Raw genomic sequence first — 15,787 nt, 5'->3', positions numbered from 1 at the left:
TGACATACCATACAGTGCTTCATCAACTTCGGGAAGAGGGTGTGAATCTTAGATAGTCACTGCAGAATTTCCTACTGTATAGTCCAGACAGCAACACCAATGCAATTGTGCAGTTTGTCTTGCTCAGCAAAACCGCTGGTGCAGGCCGGGGACTGTAGCGTTCTACAATGACATCTACTTTGAACAGGTTTTCAACTTGAGTCTGTTTTTCATCTCTCGGTTATGGTATTACTCTGTAGGCTCGATGTTCAGTTGGTGTGGGATCACCATGTGTGAATATGGTGCTCGATTATACCTGTTTGACCTCTGTCCTCTTGACTGTTTACTGAATACTGGTGACTATTATGAAACTGCAATTTCAGAGACTGAACTTGAGAAGATGACAAGCTTGCCTCTAGAGATGGAGCTGGATCGTACAGGTCAGGTCACAAAACATGTCTCTTCAACTGGTATCATATCAACAGATGAAACGGAATGAAACTCACCAAGGTGTTGTCCAGAATGCATCTCAATCTCTAGATGGATTTAAAAGTCAAACACCAGTGCCATGTTGAACTTTACTGAGAGAGCGTGGCACAATGATGTCACAGGCTGGGCTGGGCATGATGGGAACACCACACTATTTAGTTAGCATAGGAGAAGCAAGTGTACTGTAGCTGCTGACACACACCCATACTGTAGCTGGAATCTTAGTGGGTGCTAGTGTAGCAGAGCTTCTGCCTGAAGACCAAAAGCCTAATATCTCCCCTGGCCAAGGGAGGATTTTCCTTTAGGCTAGATGTTTAGCTCTAGTGTCCCTTCCCACGCGGGAGACTAGGGTTCAAATCCTGCGCGTTACACTTGTACATTACTGCAAGTGGCCACTTCATGTCCTGTAGTGGGGGAATTTTCATGTCCTACAGTGGCTGAACTTTTTACCAGGTTGCCAAACCTGGTCTATATCTACACTTGCTAGTCCTGACTTGTTTAATAGTCGTGACTTTTTCCTCATTGGCTGGTCCTTTAGCCAATGAGGGCTCAATGTCCTCTCAGAATATGGGATCTAAAGTCGACCAGCAATACTGTGTTCGGCCACTGTATGTATCTCTATGAACTGTGGCGCTGTTCCTCATTTGGCCTTTCAACGTTGCCATGTTTAGTGAGAGAAATAAGCAACCATATGGGATCTACAAACGTTGCCATGTTTAGTGAGAGAAATAAGCCACCTGGTATAATATTTTTTTAAATATCTTGTTTTTAAGATATCTTTTTTAATCCTTTATTTGGATAGCACAGTTGAGATACTCGAAGTCGGGACTCGAACCCACAACTCACTGTCAGGCTGCATTAGAGCCTACAGTATATGTGGTGTGGGCCTTAACCACTAGGTCATCGGCACCCCCAGAACTTTTTAGATTGAGGAGGGCATGGTGTTTTTCCAGAAAGGGAACTTCAAACTCTTGCTACCATACCCGTTTTCCAAGTCTGATTCCAATTGTTAACTTGCCCGCAAGGCTTTAGTCAGATTACAGGCAAATCTGATTTGTGTCTCAAATCTGATCTTTAGGACTGACTGTCCACACTGTTGTTTGCAAGTGATTAGATCAGATTTACACATCACTTGCATGTGTTTTAGGGTCATCATCATGGTCACCATACCTGGAGTACTGGAAGCAATGGGGAGTGACCCCGGGCCAGTTTGTCATTGTTGTTCCACTCATTGCATCTCTGATGAACAGGGGGCAGAGGACGTATGTAGCGGGACTCTGAATCATGGCTAGATAATTCTGCTCTGGTGAGTAATAGTCTCTGGGGTGTTGTCTGGTATGGTAGGGCGAAGGAGAGGAACTGCTCTGAATCGAGTATCACAGGGGAAGCATCCGTCAGGTCTGGCATCCGAACACCGAGCAAGGTAAATGTTTTTCTCTTGTAAATGCAGCAATTAATTTCAAGCTGGTTGCAGTAAGAGTCCGCTGCTCAACTGCCTGAAGGACTTAGTCATCAATAATCTAAGGTCGAACCATAGCTATCTGTTCTGAACTTACCGAGTGTGTGGACAGTTGCAGCTTTCTCAGCGGCTGGCAATGCACACCGGCTTCCTCAAGATTGGCTGCACTTCTAACTTAACTTCTAAACCACTCAAGCTAAAGGATAACTCATCTTGTAAAATACACATAATGAAGATAGGACCTGCAGCGTGCGTTACAAGATGACATAACTCAGTGGATGAATGTCTGTCTGTGTTTATTGATGGCTGTTGTCAGCCGCGGCTGTTGTCAGCCACTACTTACTTTACTACCACACAAAACTTCTGAATGGCATTGATCTTAAGTGACATAGGGTCATTCTAGGTAATGCCCCCCCCCCCCTCCTCCCACCCACATTCTTGCTCACTCTCACGGAACACTGACATGAGATTCACCTGGAGGACTGAGGCGGAACGCTAAGCTATTGATTCCTGAGCTAAGTTGACAGGATACAAAGCTGCTAAAACTCTGAAGAAAGCCGGCCTCTCCCTCTGTCTCTCTGTCTCTCTCTCTCTGCCTCTCTCTGCCTCTCTCTTCCTCTCTCTGCTTCTCTGCCGCTCTCTCTCTCTCAGACATTGCCATTACTTTCATTTTACATGGTTGGGAGTTTGCATATAGTTCTTTTTTGCACAGTCCACAATTCCGGGATTGCGCGATCGTCAATATCACCAATGCTGTTACTGGCATCATCACCATCACCATCACTACCAACACACAATTCACACACTATTTCTGCTGGATGAATAAATAAATACATAGTCGACACCCACTGTACCTGTACCTGTGCTGTCGTCGTACACCACGGTGACGGTCTTCCACTTGAAGAAGTGCACCAGGTCCAGGATGGCTCTGCTGAGCGAGGAGAAGTCTGGGTAGAGGCTGACATAATACGAGTCCCTGTTGTCCGACACCTGATGCTTCCACTTGGTCTGGATGTGGGGCACGCCCAGGGCATTGCAGATGGACTGCACCGCGTTGGCCGATGAGCTGTGGGACGGCCCGAAGATGGCTGCCACCCCCAGGGATAGCTGGTCACAGGCTGATGGCGGGAGGAAGAGAGAGAGAGGAAGTGGAAGGGAGGAAGATAGTGATAAAGAGAGGTGTACTGTACCAACAGTTAAATACATTAACGTCTGATACTTCCAAAAGCCGTCTCATGTCATTCATAATCAAACAAGCAGCATGTAATCCAATGTGTGTTGCTGTTAAAGGGATAGTTCACCCCCAAAATGACTTTTTTTCCTAACGATGGAGACTTGAATTCATGGATATTTTAAAGTTTTTGTAGCATTCCGAAGCCAATAATTTGATGACCGGCAGCGTTTCCGGTAGGAGACACAAAGAGTCTCCTTTGTGTCTCCTACCGGAACTGCTGCCTCCCGGTTCGCTGGTCATCAAATTATTGGCGTAAGATTTTTTGGGGGTAAACTATCCCTTTAAGGATAGTATGGATTTTTTTCACAATTGCATCTATCTCTTCTTCTTCAATCGAATAAAACGTTTTCAGTCAGTTATTTAGTTAACTGAATGAATTCAAGGGCAATTTGCAAATAGCAAAAAGTCTAATCTCACAATCACATGGGTGCCAATGATTTTTGTCATTTGTTTCTTAAAAATGTACTTTGCAAATAAATGGTTTTCATCTACGAGCAGTGCAAGTACAATTCGTCACAAGCCTGATGGAGTGTGAGAGCCTGCTCATGGAGCGCACCAACAATGTCTCACCTTTCCTGGAGGCCTCAAAGCTGTCAAAGATGTTTATTCTCTGGATGTCATAGGTGAGCGTGGTGTTGGGGAGGAGGGTTCGGTTCCTGTTGATTGTGTTCAAGGCAAATTTAAAGGCTAGTTCCTCTGCTCCAGAGGGGCCGCTCTCAAGGGATTCAAATATTCCTCCTATTAAGTCGAGAAAACAACAACAAAGAACAAGAAAGAGGTTTAAACAGACCCTTGGGAACAGCATGGCTCCTATAGACTGTACATAACTGTACATCTCTTTTCCAGAAGGGGGCATAAACATTTCCTGTTACCGGGTCAGTTTCCCATAGCTTCATTTGATTGGCTCAGCAGCAGATTTGAACTGGAAACACATGACATCTTCGTACTGCATGTGTTTCAGGTTCAAATCTGCTGCTGAGCCAATCAAATGAAGCTATGGGAAACTGACCCGGTAAGTCGGTAACAGGAAACACTATATACAATGCTATTTAAAAATAGATCTACAAGCTCACAACGGGTCGCAGTGAGCTTGTAGATCTGCTATTCTCAAAACATCTTGGAAAAATGTGAAACCATGATGAAGGTCAGATGGGGACATGAAAGGCTTAAGAACCATTGCCATAGATCAGCGGTTCTCAACCAGTGGTCCGGGAACCACCAGTGGTCCTTGAGGGGGTTCCAGGTAACCCCCAGCTAACTGATGGAGAGTTGTTAACCAAATGGACCCTTATAGATATTTGTGGGATCGCTAAAGCGATCACACTACTGTTATTGTCAACACCGTTTTTTGGCCCCTAACTAGTCCTTCATACTTTTAGCTACAAACTCCGTTCCAACTCTTCAACGTTCGGCCTACTCAGGACATGTCGGCTACCATTTGAATTTTTGAAATAATTTGTACTTTTAGAGATATTTCACTTTTTACTTCTAAAAAACTCTCATTCATTTCAATGGAGAAATTCATACTTTTAGATAGAAACTCCGTTTCAACTCTATAACGTTCAGCCTACTTAGGACATATTGGCTACCATTAGAATTTTTTGAAATAATTTGTACTTTTAGAGATATTTCACTTTTTAAATAGTAAAAATACTTAAAAGTTGATAAAAAGAGTAAAAATACTTAAAAGTTGTAAAAATTAGTAAAAGCTACTTTAAAGTAAATAAAGTGACTAAAAATACTTTAAAGTAAATACCTTGAGTAAAAATACTTAAGAGTACTTATATTGAGTAAAAATACTTAAAAGTACTCAAAATGAGTAGAAATACTTAAAAGTTGAAAAAAATAGTAAAAATACTTAAAAGTTGATAAAAAGAGTAAAAATACTTAAAAGTTGTAAAAATTAGTAAAAGCTACTTTAAAGTAAATAAAATGACTAAAAATACTTTAAAGTAAGTACCTTGATTAAAAATACTTAAGAGTACTTATACTGAGTAAAAATACTTAAAAGTACTCAACATGAGTAAAAATACTTAAAAGTTGAAAAAAATAGTAAAAATACTTAAAAGTTGTAAAAATTTGTAAAAAATACTTTAAAGTAACTAAAGTGACTAAAAATAATTTAAAGTAAATACCCTTTAGAACCTTTCAAACCTTTAGAACCTCTTAAACCTTTAGAACCTCTTAAACCTTTCAAACCTTTCAAACCTTTCAAACCTTTCAAACCTTTAGAACCTTTCAAACCTTTAGAACCTTTAGAACCTTTAGAACCTTTCAAACCTTTCAAACCTTTAGAACCTTTCAAACCTTTAGAACCTCTTAAACCTTTCAAACCTTTAGAACCTCTTAAACCTTTCAAACCTTTAGAACCTCTTAAACCTTTCAAACCTTTGAAACCTTTCAAACCTTTAGAACCATTCAAAGCTTTAGAACCTTTAGAACCTTTCAAACCTTTAGAACCTCTTAAACCTTTCAAACCTTTCAAACCTCTTAAACCTTTCAAACCTTTCAAACCTTTAGAACCTTTCAAAACTTTAGAACCTTTAAAACCTTTCAAACCTTTAAACCTTTCAAACCTTTAACTCTAACACTATCAATACTCAATACCATCAACATTCTTAGCGATCCCACACTGTTTCTTCAGGAACAGTACCTTCTAGTTAACTAATGAGAGTGTAAAATGAACAACCCTTACGGGTCCATTTGGTTTCACGCTCTCAAGAATAAAATTATTGTTAAACATCTGCATTACTTAATTTACAAGAAGTCTAATTAGAGAATGTAGTTTGTTAGTTTTGATCAACGTTTTGCCTGTTATCTCTCCTATGGCAGCCACATCAATACAGCATGGAATTGTGTACAAAATGTTTTGGGTCTGAGAGCCTACATCTCATCAAACGGTGGTCCGTGGCTCAAATGCCTAATAAATAATGGACCTTGATATGAAAAGGGTTGAAAACCACTGCCATAGATGATTGATAAGCAGCGCCAGAATTACAGCCCCAGGCATTGTTCTACTTTGAAACAGTTCCACTCTGATATGACGACGCAATCCTATGAACACGGAACAGACTTTACAGTGCGGACGAGGTGAGCCGAACGTGGCTGATTTGGATTCCATACTCGTAGTCTGTGTAATTAGAGGCAATTAGTAGACCAATAAGGTGAGTTCAGGGGTCGTCACCCATCTTTTGTTCCCCTGCCCAACCTCAACAAGAAAGGTGCATGTCCTCTGCAAGGTTTTCATCGATTTGGAATGAAGTTGAAACGAGACGGAGGGAAATGGGGTAAAGTTCTCGTTCTCATTCGTATAAGAGCAGCAAGCCAGCCAAGTGTGAAATGAGGACGAGAAAGTTATGTTCAAAATAGATCCTTATGCTCAAATTAGATCGTCACCGCTGAAAGAAACATCAGACAACCTGATTCAAAATCAGTGCTGCGCCCACATACGTTTTTTTTTCTCCATCACATTACTCACATTACGTTTCTTTGTTTATTTCATTTTTAATGGTGTTGTTTTACAGCTAAACAAAGAAATCGCCCCTCTTGATGCGTGTTAATTATCAACTTTACTTTTACTTTGGAATAACAATTAACTATCAAATTAATTTGAACTTGCTTCTTTACACACACCACCCCAAACCACGCAACTGTTGAGTGGTTACTATGGCAATCTCAACAGCCGTGAACCGATTGCCCCTTCAAACTGGTTAATTATTCATAATCAGCATTGTACAAAGTGATAACTGTTCTAGCTGTATATCCTGCTGTTCGGAATTCCTTAATGAAAGGAGAAAGTGAAGGAAGGAGAGGCTAGATGGATTTCAGTGGTAGAGATTTTCACAAGGAATATAATCGTCGCTGTTGGATGGAAACCGAATGTCGAAACCCATTACTTTTCAGGAGTTCCATTGGATCCAATGTAGTTATTATTTAGTCACAAGCTCTTGTTAATGCTTTTCAAAGGTTAAACATTTATAAAACCCACAGACATACTTAACATTCACTTTCACTACAACAGATCTACAAGCTCACCTACTGTATGAGCTTGTAGATCTGCTATTTTCCCTACTTTAGCACGATACTCTGGTACGACAAAGTAGGGCATTCATTTATGAAAAATCGTCACCCATCACCCGATATAATGGTAGCCTCAGCTGTATAGTCAACCAAAAAAAACGTGTTTCAATCAATTCTAATTAAAAGAAGAAAAAAAACTAAAGGACATCTCTGAGGATGGACTAAATCCTGAGATCCTCTCCCCTCCGCTTGAAAGCTTTATAGGAGTCAGACTTAAAAGAAAATGAATGAAGGCTGAATGGGCCCCTGAGAAAACGCTTTGGAGACACGATCCAAGTTCATAAGCCTATAGTTCCTCATCCTCTCCAGGGGCCAGGTTTGACGGCTAAAGTTTCACCAGATATTAAAGCCTGTTTATTGATTCAATTACAGAGAGAGTGTGAGGCCCCACAGGAGAGGGAATAGTGAAGAACAGGCTTAAACTTTTGGCTGGCAAATGTTTTCATTCTGTTCTGTCCAAGAGACGGCAGTTCAGCAGTCCAGCTTTTATTCATTTGAACATAAACCTCACATTATCACACACGCCTCTTTAGCCAGTAGCTCAAGTTCAACTTCATTTCAGTTCAGGTTCAGATTTATTGTCATAATCACTGGTGGATTACTTGAGTCAACATATAGATACTCCGGTTCTGGTCATTACTCAACTACAGTGAAAGTTGCTCAGTCAAATTTCTACTGTATACTTAGAGCTGCACTATGTAACTTTCCTCTTCTACCCCAGATTTGAACCCGGTTTCCTACGCAAGTGCTGCTATTTTTACCATTGAGCTAATAGAGCCTGCCTGCTTTCTCAGGGTATAAAACTAATCTTGACCATCAGATCGAAATTCATGTCAGATCCTGTGTCTAGGTGAGACATGACCTTTGACACAATCTCAATGTCTCAATAGAAGAGCAGGGAGACAAAATACAACCACCCCAAATGTATGAGTTATATTGTATTAACATACTCTACCACATAGATTGGGCAAAATTACATTTTATTCATAACTATGCAAAAGTACAAATTACAAAGTAAAGTACTTTCTTTTTATTATCATTGCTGTATTAAAATGTAGACATTTCCCACCAAAATTCAAAGATTTCCCAGAAATTAAACAATATCAATAATGCGTTGTGATCTTGTAGATCTGCTATTTTCATTGTATTTGAAATACAGCTTAAGTGGTTCATTCATAATGTACTAAGTTTTCAAACGTATAAATACTCAAGTAAAGTACAGATACTGAATACAGTACTCAAGTACATGTACTTTGTTACTGTCACGGGGCAGCCCGTGCCCTATACATAGACACACTAAGTGGGAAGGGACAGAATGTTTATTTAAGCACTGTTTATTAGAACTGATCTGAAATGTTTGTTTGTCACCTGGTATTTCCTCTGCAGTACTGGCAACCTCTGAATCTGACTAGTAACTGCCAAAACAGCCTACGGCCAGTCCATTTGGTTTGAGAAGGGGGGGAACGTGCCAAGTACTGTAGAGGAGGAGGGGTGTTTGTTAATGTTATGAAGCAGTTTGCTTGTATGTGTTTGGTGCCTGAAATAGGTATTGAAGGGTATTCATTGACAATATGTTTAAGAAGCATTTATGCATTTATGTATTGTAGATTAACTCATGGGCTTTGGTTTGCCTGGTTTGAGATAATGGATACAAATTACTTTCATGGTGCTGCTTGGTTCATCCCACCTCGTTAAATTGCAGGCATGCTAAAGGTATGAGGAGTTCAATTAGACTTGGAGCAACAAGCTGTAAGCACTTAGGGGAGAGCTACAAGGGCCCTTGTTTAAGGGTGTTGCCTGTTTACATTTTTTAAGTTCCTAGGTTGTTTTCTTTAGTTTAGTTTGCTGTCAAGTATTTTCGTTTTCTATATTCTTATTTTTGATTTTTGTTATTTAAGGCCTTCCCTTATTAGCTGCGCTTTAACTGTTGGTGGACGATTTGGTGGGTACAAAAATAAATTAAAAAAAAGCATCTCTGACTGTTCTTGGAGCCTTGGCCAATCGGGCACTTTTACAGTTACTGTCCACCACTTCTCATAACTCTCATCAGAATAGAGAAATGAATTAAACTGTTACAATCAAAAAGCTTTGCAGCATACTAGCATACTGTACGCACAAAAATGCTATTGTTAGAGCGAGGACCGGTAGAGAAAGAGACAGAATGCAGTTGTCACCAGCCAGGCCTGTCATCATAACAGAGAACGTACGTTGCGGTATACTTCTAGCCCTGCAGAGAACGGGTATATAAGGGTCCATTTGGTTCCACTTGTACACACTCCGAGTTCACATAACACTGAGGATTTTACTGTGTAATGAGATTTGATTTGAGCATCTCCGTGTGATTGAGATGGCACGTTTATCTTCAAAAGAGCAGATTCCGGAGAGCCACCGTAAAAGATGATAGGAATCATGTCATCCCAACCTTCTGGATAATTATTACACCCTTACCCTCAGGGACCGGGCTGACCTCGGCGGGCCGTGCTCAACGAATCAGAAAATGAGCATGGGGGCAGTAACTTATGCTCATCAGTATTCTTTAGCACACTGTACAGCTTAAATTTGCTCGGTCTGGCTGGCTATTAAGACGTGGTGAACTCTGTCAGTGCCCCAGAGAGAAGACATATTAGAGAATGCTGACATTCAGTGGTGTGTGTGTGTGTGTGTGTGTGTGTGTTAATATGCTTCTTTCATGTGCAAATGTTATTTCTCTACCATATTGAAGAGATTTGTTCCACATGGGAGACGTCGAGTATTTGGACAAAAGAAGAACAAAAAAAGAAAGAAGAAAAACGTTTTAAACATACAGTAACTAGACTGGTGCCTGTAGGGCACAGGCCTACTCGGGACAATTCAAGTTGTAAATGTCCCTCCTAGTTATGTAATACCATTTTGTTCCTGTTGTCAGAGTACCTGTTGTACCCGTCTGTCTGTCTGTCTGTCTTTCTGTCTGCTATGTCCCTTTTATGTACATATGGAGATTTCGGTACCTCTCTGTGTTCCTTTTATGCCCATGGCCTATATGGAGTGTTTTTGCTACCTGTATGGTATTGAAATGGCTGTTATTTTTTCTACATATGTTGTAGAATATGATTTTATCATACATTTGGTTTGTACCAAATAAAAAGTAAAAGAGATTGTCTAAGATTGTTAAAGATTTGTCAATTCTTTACCAACAAACTTATCCTGCTTCACAGTGGAACCCTAATTAACTAAACCACTAACAAAATGTAGGAAATGCAAAATTTTTAATTACAATTCCAAAATTGCAACATTTTGGAATTGCTCATTGACCTTGAGGCTTCATATACATGCTGGACTCTCTGTAGGATCAAATGTAGATTTAGCTGAAAGTAGGTCTGCAGCTATCGATTCTGTTCTTATGAATTATGCTATGATTACTTTTTTGATTAATCAAATAACTGAGATCTCTTGTATTTTTGTAAATGTATTATTTATTAAAAATGTTTTAATTGTCGATCAAATCTATTTGTTCATTGCACCCACAGCTAAAAGCCATTTTATGTACCATTCATCCATCCATCCATCCATCCATCCATCCATCCATCCATCCATCCATCATCCATCATCCATCATCCATCATCCATCTTCCATCCATCCATCCATCCATGGTTGGACTGAGTGCAGGCATGTGAATTACTGCTGAGATAATCAGTGTGTGTGTGAATTATAGAGCCCTCCCTCATCAGGACCGGCGTAAATTATACAGCAAATGAAAGCACTGAAGGAGTTATGAGCTTACAGTACACAGAAAAAACAGGTCCGCCGAGCTCAGAGTGCATGTGATTGTGTATGCTGAGAGAGTTGCAAGTTTGCGTGGGCATGCGCGTGCCCGTGTGTGTGTGTGTGTGTGTGCAAGTGTGACGGTGTTTAGTGCTTGTGATTGAGCAGCAAGTGAAAATGAAAGCACAGCAAGGGAGGATGGCACCCACGCACACTCACTGCCTTTTAATGTTTATTGAAAATTAATCAAGGTTGCATATTGGATTGAGAATTATAAAGTAACCGTAGAGTAACTTCCCTGAGAAATGAAAGCCATTTGATATTAGTGCACCACTTGCTGATTGGGGCACATGTGAAAAGAAATCACCTCTCCCACAGGAGCAAGGCTTCAAACACCACACTATGCATTAGCAATTCTTTTTCTAAATGGAACTATAAGCACATATGAGGTTATTCCCATTTCTATGAATTCTATTTCATGTGTCCGAAGATTGCCTAGTCGCCGCCCTGCATATATAAAGGTCTATATTATTTCTACCCTTTTACGTTCCTTTTACGTCGTAGTTTAATGCCTGATTTACCTATACATAGTCATACGGCCGTGTCCCGCTCACAACAGGTCGCATCGACGCATTGTGAGCTCGACTCCAGTCATGTACAGTAAATGTCACTCGGGTCATCGGCGAGTCACGGTCACACACTCTGAGTTTGAAGTCAGACGGTCGGACGGTTCTCGAGATGCGTGAACAACAGACTTAAATACTGTAGCGACCCCGCAAAAGACCCGGCCGTAACTTGCTCCTCCGAGGGAGCTAAGTCTCTCGGCGTTGCTCGTTACCTGCCGGTGTGCCGAGCTGGAGGCCGGTGGTGCGCGAAACGTTACAATAGGCTACAGACTACAGTACGTACAGGGATTTTGTGCATTTATTGTAAGATAATACAATGGTGTGACCACAACATTCAAATACGTTCACTCTTTCTTTTCTTTTGTGAATTCAATCTTTTAACCACTTAAACCCCTGTAGTCTTAGAGAACTGGACTTGTGTTACAACTGTACTTTGACCACGTTTTCCGTCTACACCAAATCTCTTCACCAACAAGCTACAAGTAAGCCTTGCCGAGCCCTGAGGTCCATAGGGCAGGAGCGTATCTCCTGTTTCCTTAGCGTGAGGCAGCTTGATGTACAAGTACATCCCCTGGACATGACGCTAGTATGTCCCAATCCAACCCTTGATGCTGAGTGCCAAGCAGGGAGGCACTGGGTCCCATTATTAGAGTCTTTGGTCGAGGATCGAATCCCGACCTCCCAGTCTCAGGACGGACACTCTAACCACAAGGCCACTGAGCTGGTAACAACAAGCTATAAGCAATATACAATCTACAATCTCACAATGCATCGCAACGTGATGCATTGTGAGCTTGTGAGCAATCACAGTGTCGTCAATTAGACATTTCTGGATAAGCCCCTTGAGATGCATGCATCATCTCGTTTTCGAGGGGGTCCTCAAGCACATTACATAAACCATAACAATAAATAGAACATGTCAACAGACATAACAATCAACTTAACTACATGTACTGTACATCAACAAGGACATACAAATAGGGGACATATACACATACTGTAGGGGCTCTCCCACCAACTCAAACCACACTGGCATCTGTTACCAGTATCTTCTAAAATAAAACACGTAAGAAAAATAAACCAATAATAATGATAATGATAAGGGTAATAATAATAATAATAATAATAATAAAGTATTAATGCATTAAAGCATTAAAGCAATCATTGTACCAAAAATAAGAACAGCTTATAAAATCTGAAACACTCAGAAACAAGTACAGGTGGGTTTCAGGTCAGCAAGCAAAGAAGTCTTGAAAATATTGAATGAAGTAATTGATCTAAATGAAACGGGCAAGTCGTTCCAGTCTGACGGTGCTTATGACTTCACAGAAAACCCTGATATCACTACAGTGTGTCGACAGTGTAATCAGTACAATAGCCCCGCTCTAAAGCGTTAAAGAACGTGTGAAATGAAACAGGTGATACTATGATGCAGGTGCCGTGCTAGAATGTCAGACTCAGCCGTACGGTATCGTACTGGTGCTACTTCAGAGTTGTTAGTCATCGCATATAGACCCATGCTGCGCCGCGCCGCTAGCAGTGTGTGTGTGTGTGTGTGTGTGTGTGTGTGTGTGTGTGTGTGTGTGTGTGTGTGTGTGTGTGTGTGTGTGTGTGTGTGTGTGTGTGTGTGTGTGTGTGTGTGTGTGTGTGTGTGTGTGTGTGTGTGTGTGTGTGTGCTTATGAAAGAGAGCACAATTATGCTAGATCCACTCACGGATGCTTCTCGCTGGGAAAGCAAGACAAGGAGGGGGTGAGTACATGGTTACCATGGCGACTTATGCATCCAACCACGCTAAGGCCGCGAGAGGCACGCGGCATCTCATTGGAGGAAGGAGACGCGCAGCTGCGAGCAAAGACGGGGTCCACTGTGGCTGTGACTAATAGCCAAAGGCAACAGTGGAACAACCCCGTCGCTGGGGCAGGTGGCACAGGTACACTCGGCAGCCGGCCACTCGGTCTACTCCACATGTCCCCTGCCCTCCCGCTCATCCTGTGACACCCCCCACCTCCCCACACACACCCCATAACCCATTAAGACCGGGGACGCATCTGTGTCATTTTTTGATTTGAGCTAAAAAGCACTATTTAACACTTTGGCTATTCAAAAAACGCAGATATACAAGCTCGTAGATATGCTATTTTTGAAAAATTGTGAAAGTGTGTGCAAATCTTTGAATATATATTCTTTTAAAGCACACATTTTTAACTGAAGCCTTTGCTTCTGAGGGTCCCTGGAACAAAATATTTTGAGATGGTGGTCGGCGGCCAAACACATATCATTTTGGGGGTCCTTGACATGAAAAAGTTTGAGCACCACTGATATAGAAACATACGTTTTTCAGAATACTGTTGGAGTTTAGAAGACATTTGTAGAATCGGCTTCAGGTCTTAATGGGTTAAAGCAGAGGTTCTCAAATGTTTTAATTTCAAGGACCCCCAGTTATATGCATGATTAGGCCACAGACATCCCAGTTGATTGTCTATTTTAGTCTCTGGGACCCCAATCTACACTGTAAAATCCTCATCAGTGCTAGTTGTTACCGACCTGTAAGGGTCCATTTGTCTCCTAAAAATCAATCATTTAAGCTGGTGACCCCCTACAAACCCCTCGAGGACCCCTGGGGGGTCCCCGGACCCCACTTTGAGAACCATACTGCCTGTAACGGATAGCATCAGCGCTCAAAGCCGCTAAGACCGAGGAACAGCCGGTGGCGATGGAAAACGCTCTGTAAATATCAAGAATGAGGAACAGCCGGTGGCGATGGCAAACGCTCCGTAAATATCTCCCCTAAAACTCCCAGCGGAATGGCTCCCTGACATATTTGGCGCTGAACGGATGATGATGCATGACGGCCAGCACGGAGCCACCGCCCCCGCTCGTTAATCTGCAGCTCCCCTGGCGGCGGGCTGACCTTCCCACGCCAGGCCAGGGACGGTCTTCGCCATCCCAGGAGATCCCAAAGCGGTCCTGACCCCCAGCACGGGGATACACTAACTGGCAGGATCCCCATGCCAGTGATAATCTACACATTACGATGAGTACAGTCTACGACACCAGGCCAACTACCATGCATACGGTCTGCATGCAGCTCTGCAAAGGGTTGTTGCATCTGGTGCTTGAGTTGGGGTTCTTACAGCAGGGAGCATGTGATGGCTGATGATTTACAATCTGACTCTATGTTGGTAATGCAACTGGTGTAAGACAGACAGCAAACAAAATTAAATTAAGCCTTTAAGACCGGGAAAGCATCTCTTTTAGATTTCTTTGGCTATTCTTTTTAAAATCTTGAACATTTGTGCAAATCTTTGAATACATATATTGTTTTGAAACAACTTTTTTTTTTACTCAAATTCTGGAGGTCCCTGGTACAGAATATTTTGATACATATTATTTTGGGGTTCCTTGACATTAAAAAGTTTGAGAACCACTGATATAGTAACATTTGTCAAATGTTTGATAAATGAACATTTGACAAATGACAAATGTTCGCTTTAAAAATATATATATTCAAAGATTTGCAAAAATATTCAAGATTTTTCAAAAATAGCAGATGTACAAGCTCATGAGTGCCGCGCTATGATCTTGTAGATCTGCTATTTTTGAATAGCCAAAGACATCTTAAATGACAGAGATGCGTTCCCGGATTGAATGGGCTAAATAACAAGTCAAGCCAAAGGTATGTCTTTAGCCTGGCTCCACCCCCTGAATGCTTGCCTCGCATTCAGGGTCTGGTGACGGTGTCGAAGGCGGGGGTTTCTCGGTTGAAAATCTGTACGACGAATCGGGATCGGGATAATCCAGTATGAACCAATCGCCAAAGAGTCCAACTTTGGCCACACCCCCACCTCAGAAAATGTCTGCATTGAGAGGGCTTTCAGACTGAATAATGGAGTGAAACGAAATGAAAATTCAGGCTGAGTGTCAGGCTAACATGTCTTCTGACTGTGTGCCTACAACAGTGGTTCTCAAAGTTGGGTCCGGGGACCCCCAAGGGTCCTTGAGGGGGATCCAGGGGGTCCCCAGCAAAATGCATCAAAATCAGTTTAACCACTTTAACCCTATATACATCGGCAATCTAGAACGTGTCACAACGGAACGTGTTGTGAGCTTGTAGATCTGCCATTTAAAAAAAGATTGTGATTTTTTGGGGGAAGATTTGTTTAGATTTTTGAAACATT

The 15,787-nt window shown here is 41.6% G+C and overlaps 2 protein-coding genes across 3 annotated transcripts in view; one reads left to right on the top strand and one right to left on the bottom strand.

Moving 5' to 3' along the window:
- prep (prolyl endopeptidase) overlaps window positions 1-15,787 on the top strand; it is a 189,575-nt gene that overhangs the window by 142,522 nt on the left and 31,266 nt on the right. The gene's annotated exons all lie outside the window — the stretch shown is intronic.
- Window positions 1-15,787, bottom strand: part of LOC308103488 (glutamate receptor ionotropic, kainate 2-like) — an 87,272-nt gene that overhangs the window by 53,553 nt on the left and 17,932 nt on the right. The window contains exons 2-3 of one of the 2 annotated variants that reach the window (XM_080453465.1): window positions 3,732-3,899; window positions 2,782-3,045 (exon numbers count right to left, since the gene is read on the bottom strand). In XM_080453465.1, the coding sequence (XP_080309591.1) occupies window positions 2,782-3,045; window positions 3,732-3,899 (432 nt within the window). The remainder of the gene's footprint in view (window positions 1-2,781; window positions 3,046-3,731; window positions 3,900-15,787) is intronic. The other variant, XM_080453466.1, reaches the window with a different exon arrangement.

Source organism: Gymnoscopelus braueri (genome assembly GCF_963280865.1).
Source record: "Gymnoscopelus braueri genome assembly, chromosome: 16".
Classification (NCBI taxonomy): Eukaryota; Metazoa; Chordata; class Actinopteri; order Myctophiformes; family Myctophidae; genus Gymnoscopelus; species Gymnoscopelus braueri.
Note: the sequence above shows the minus strand (reverse complement) of the source record. Positions and strands in the feature narration are given on the sequence as shown.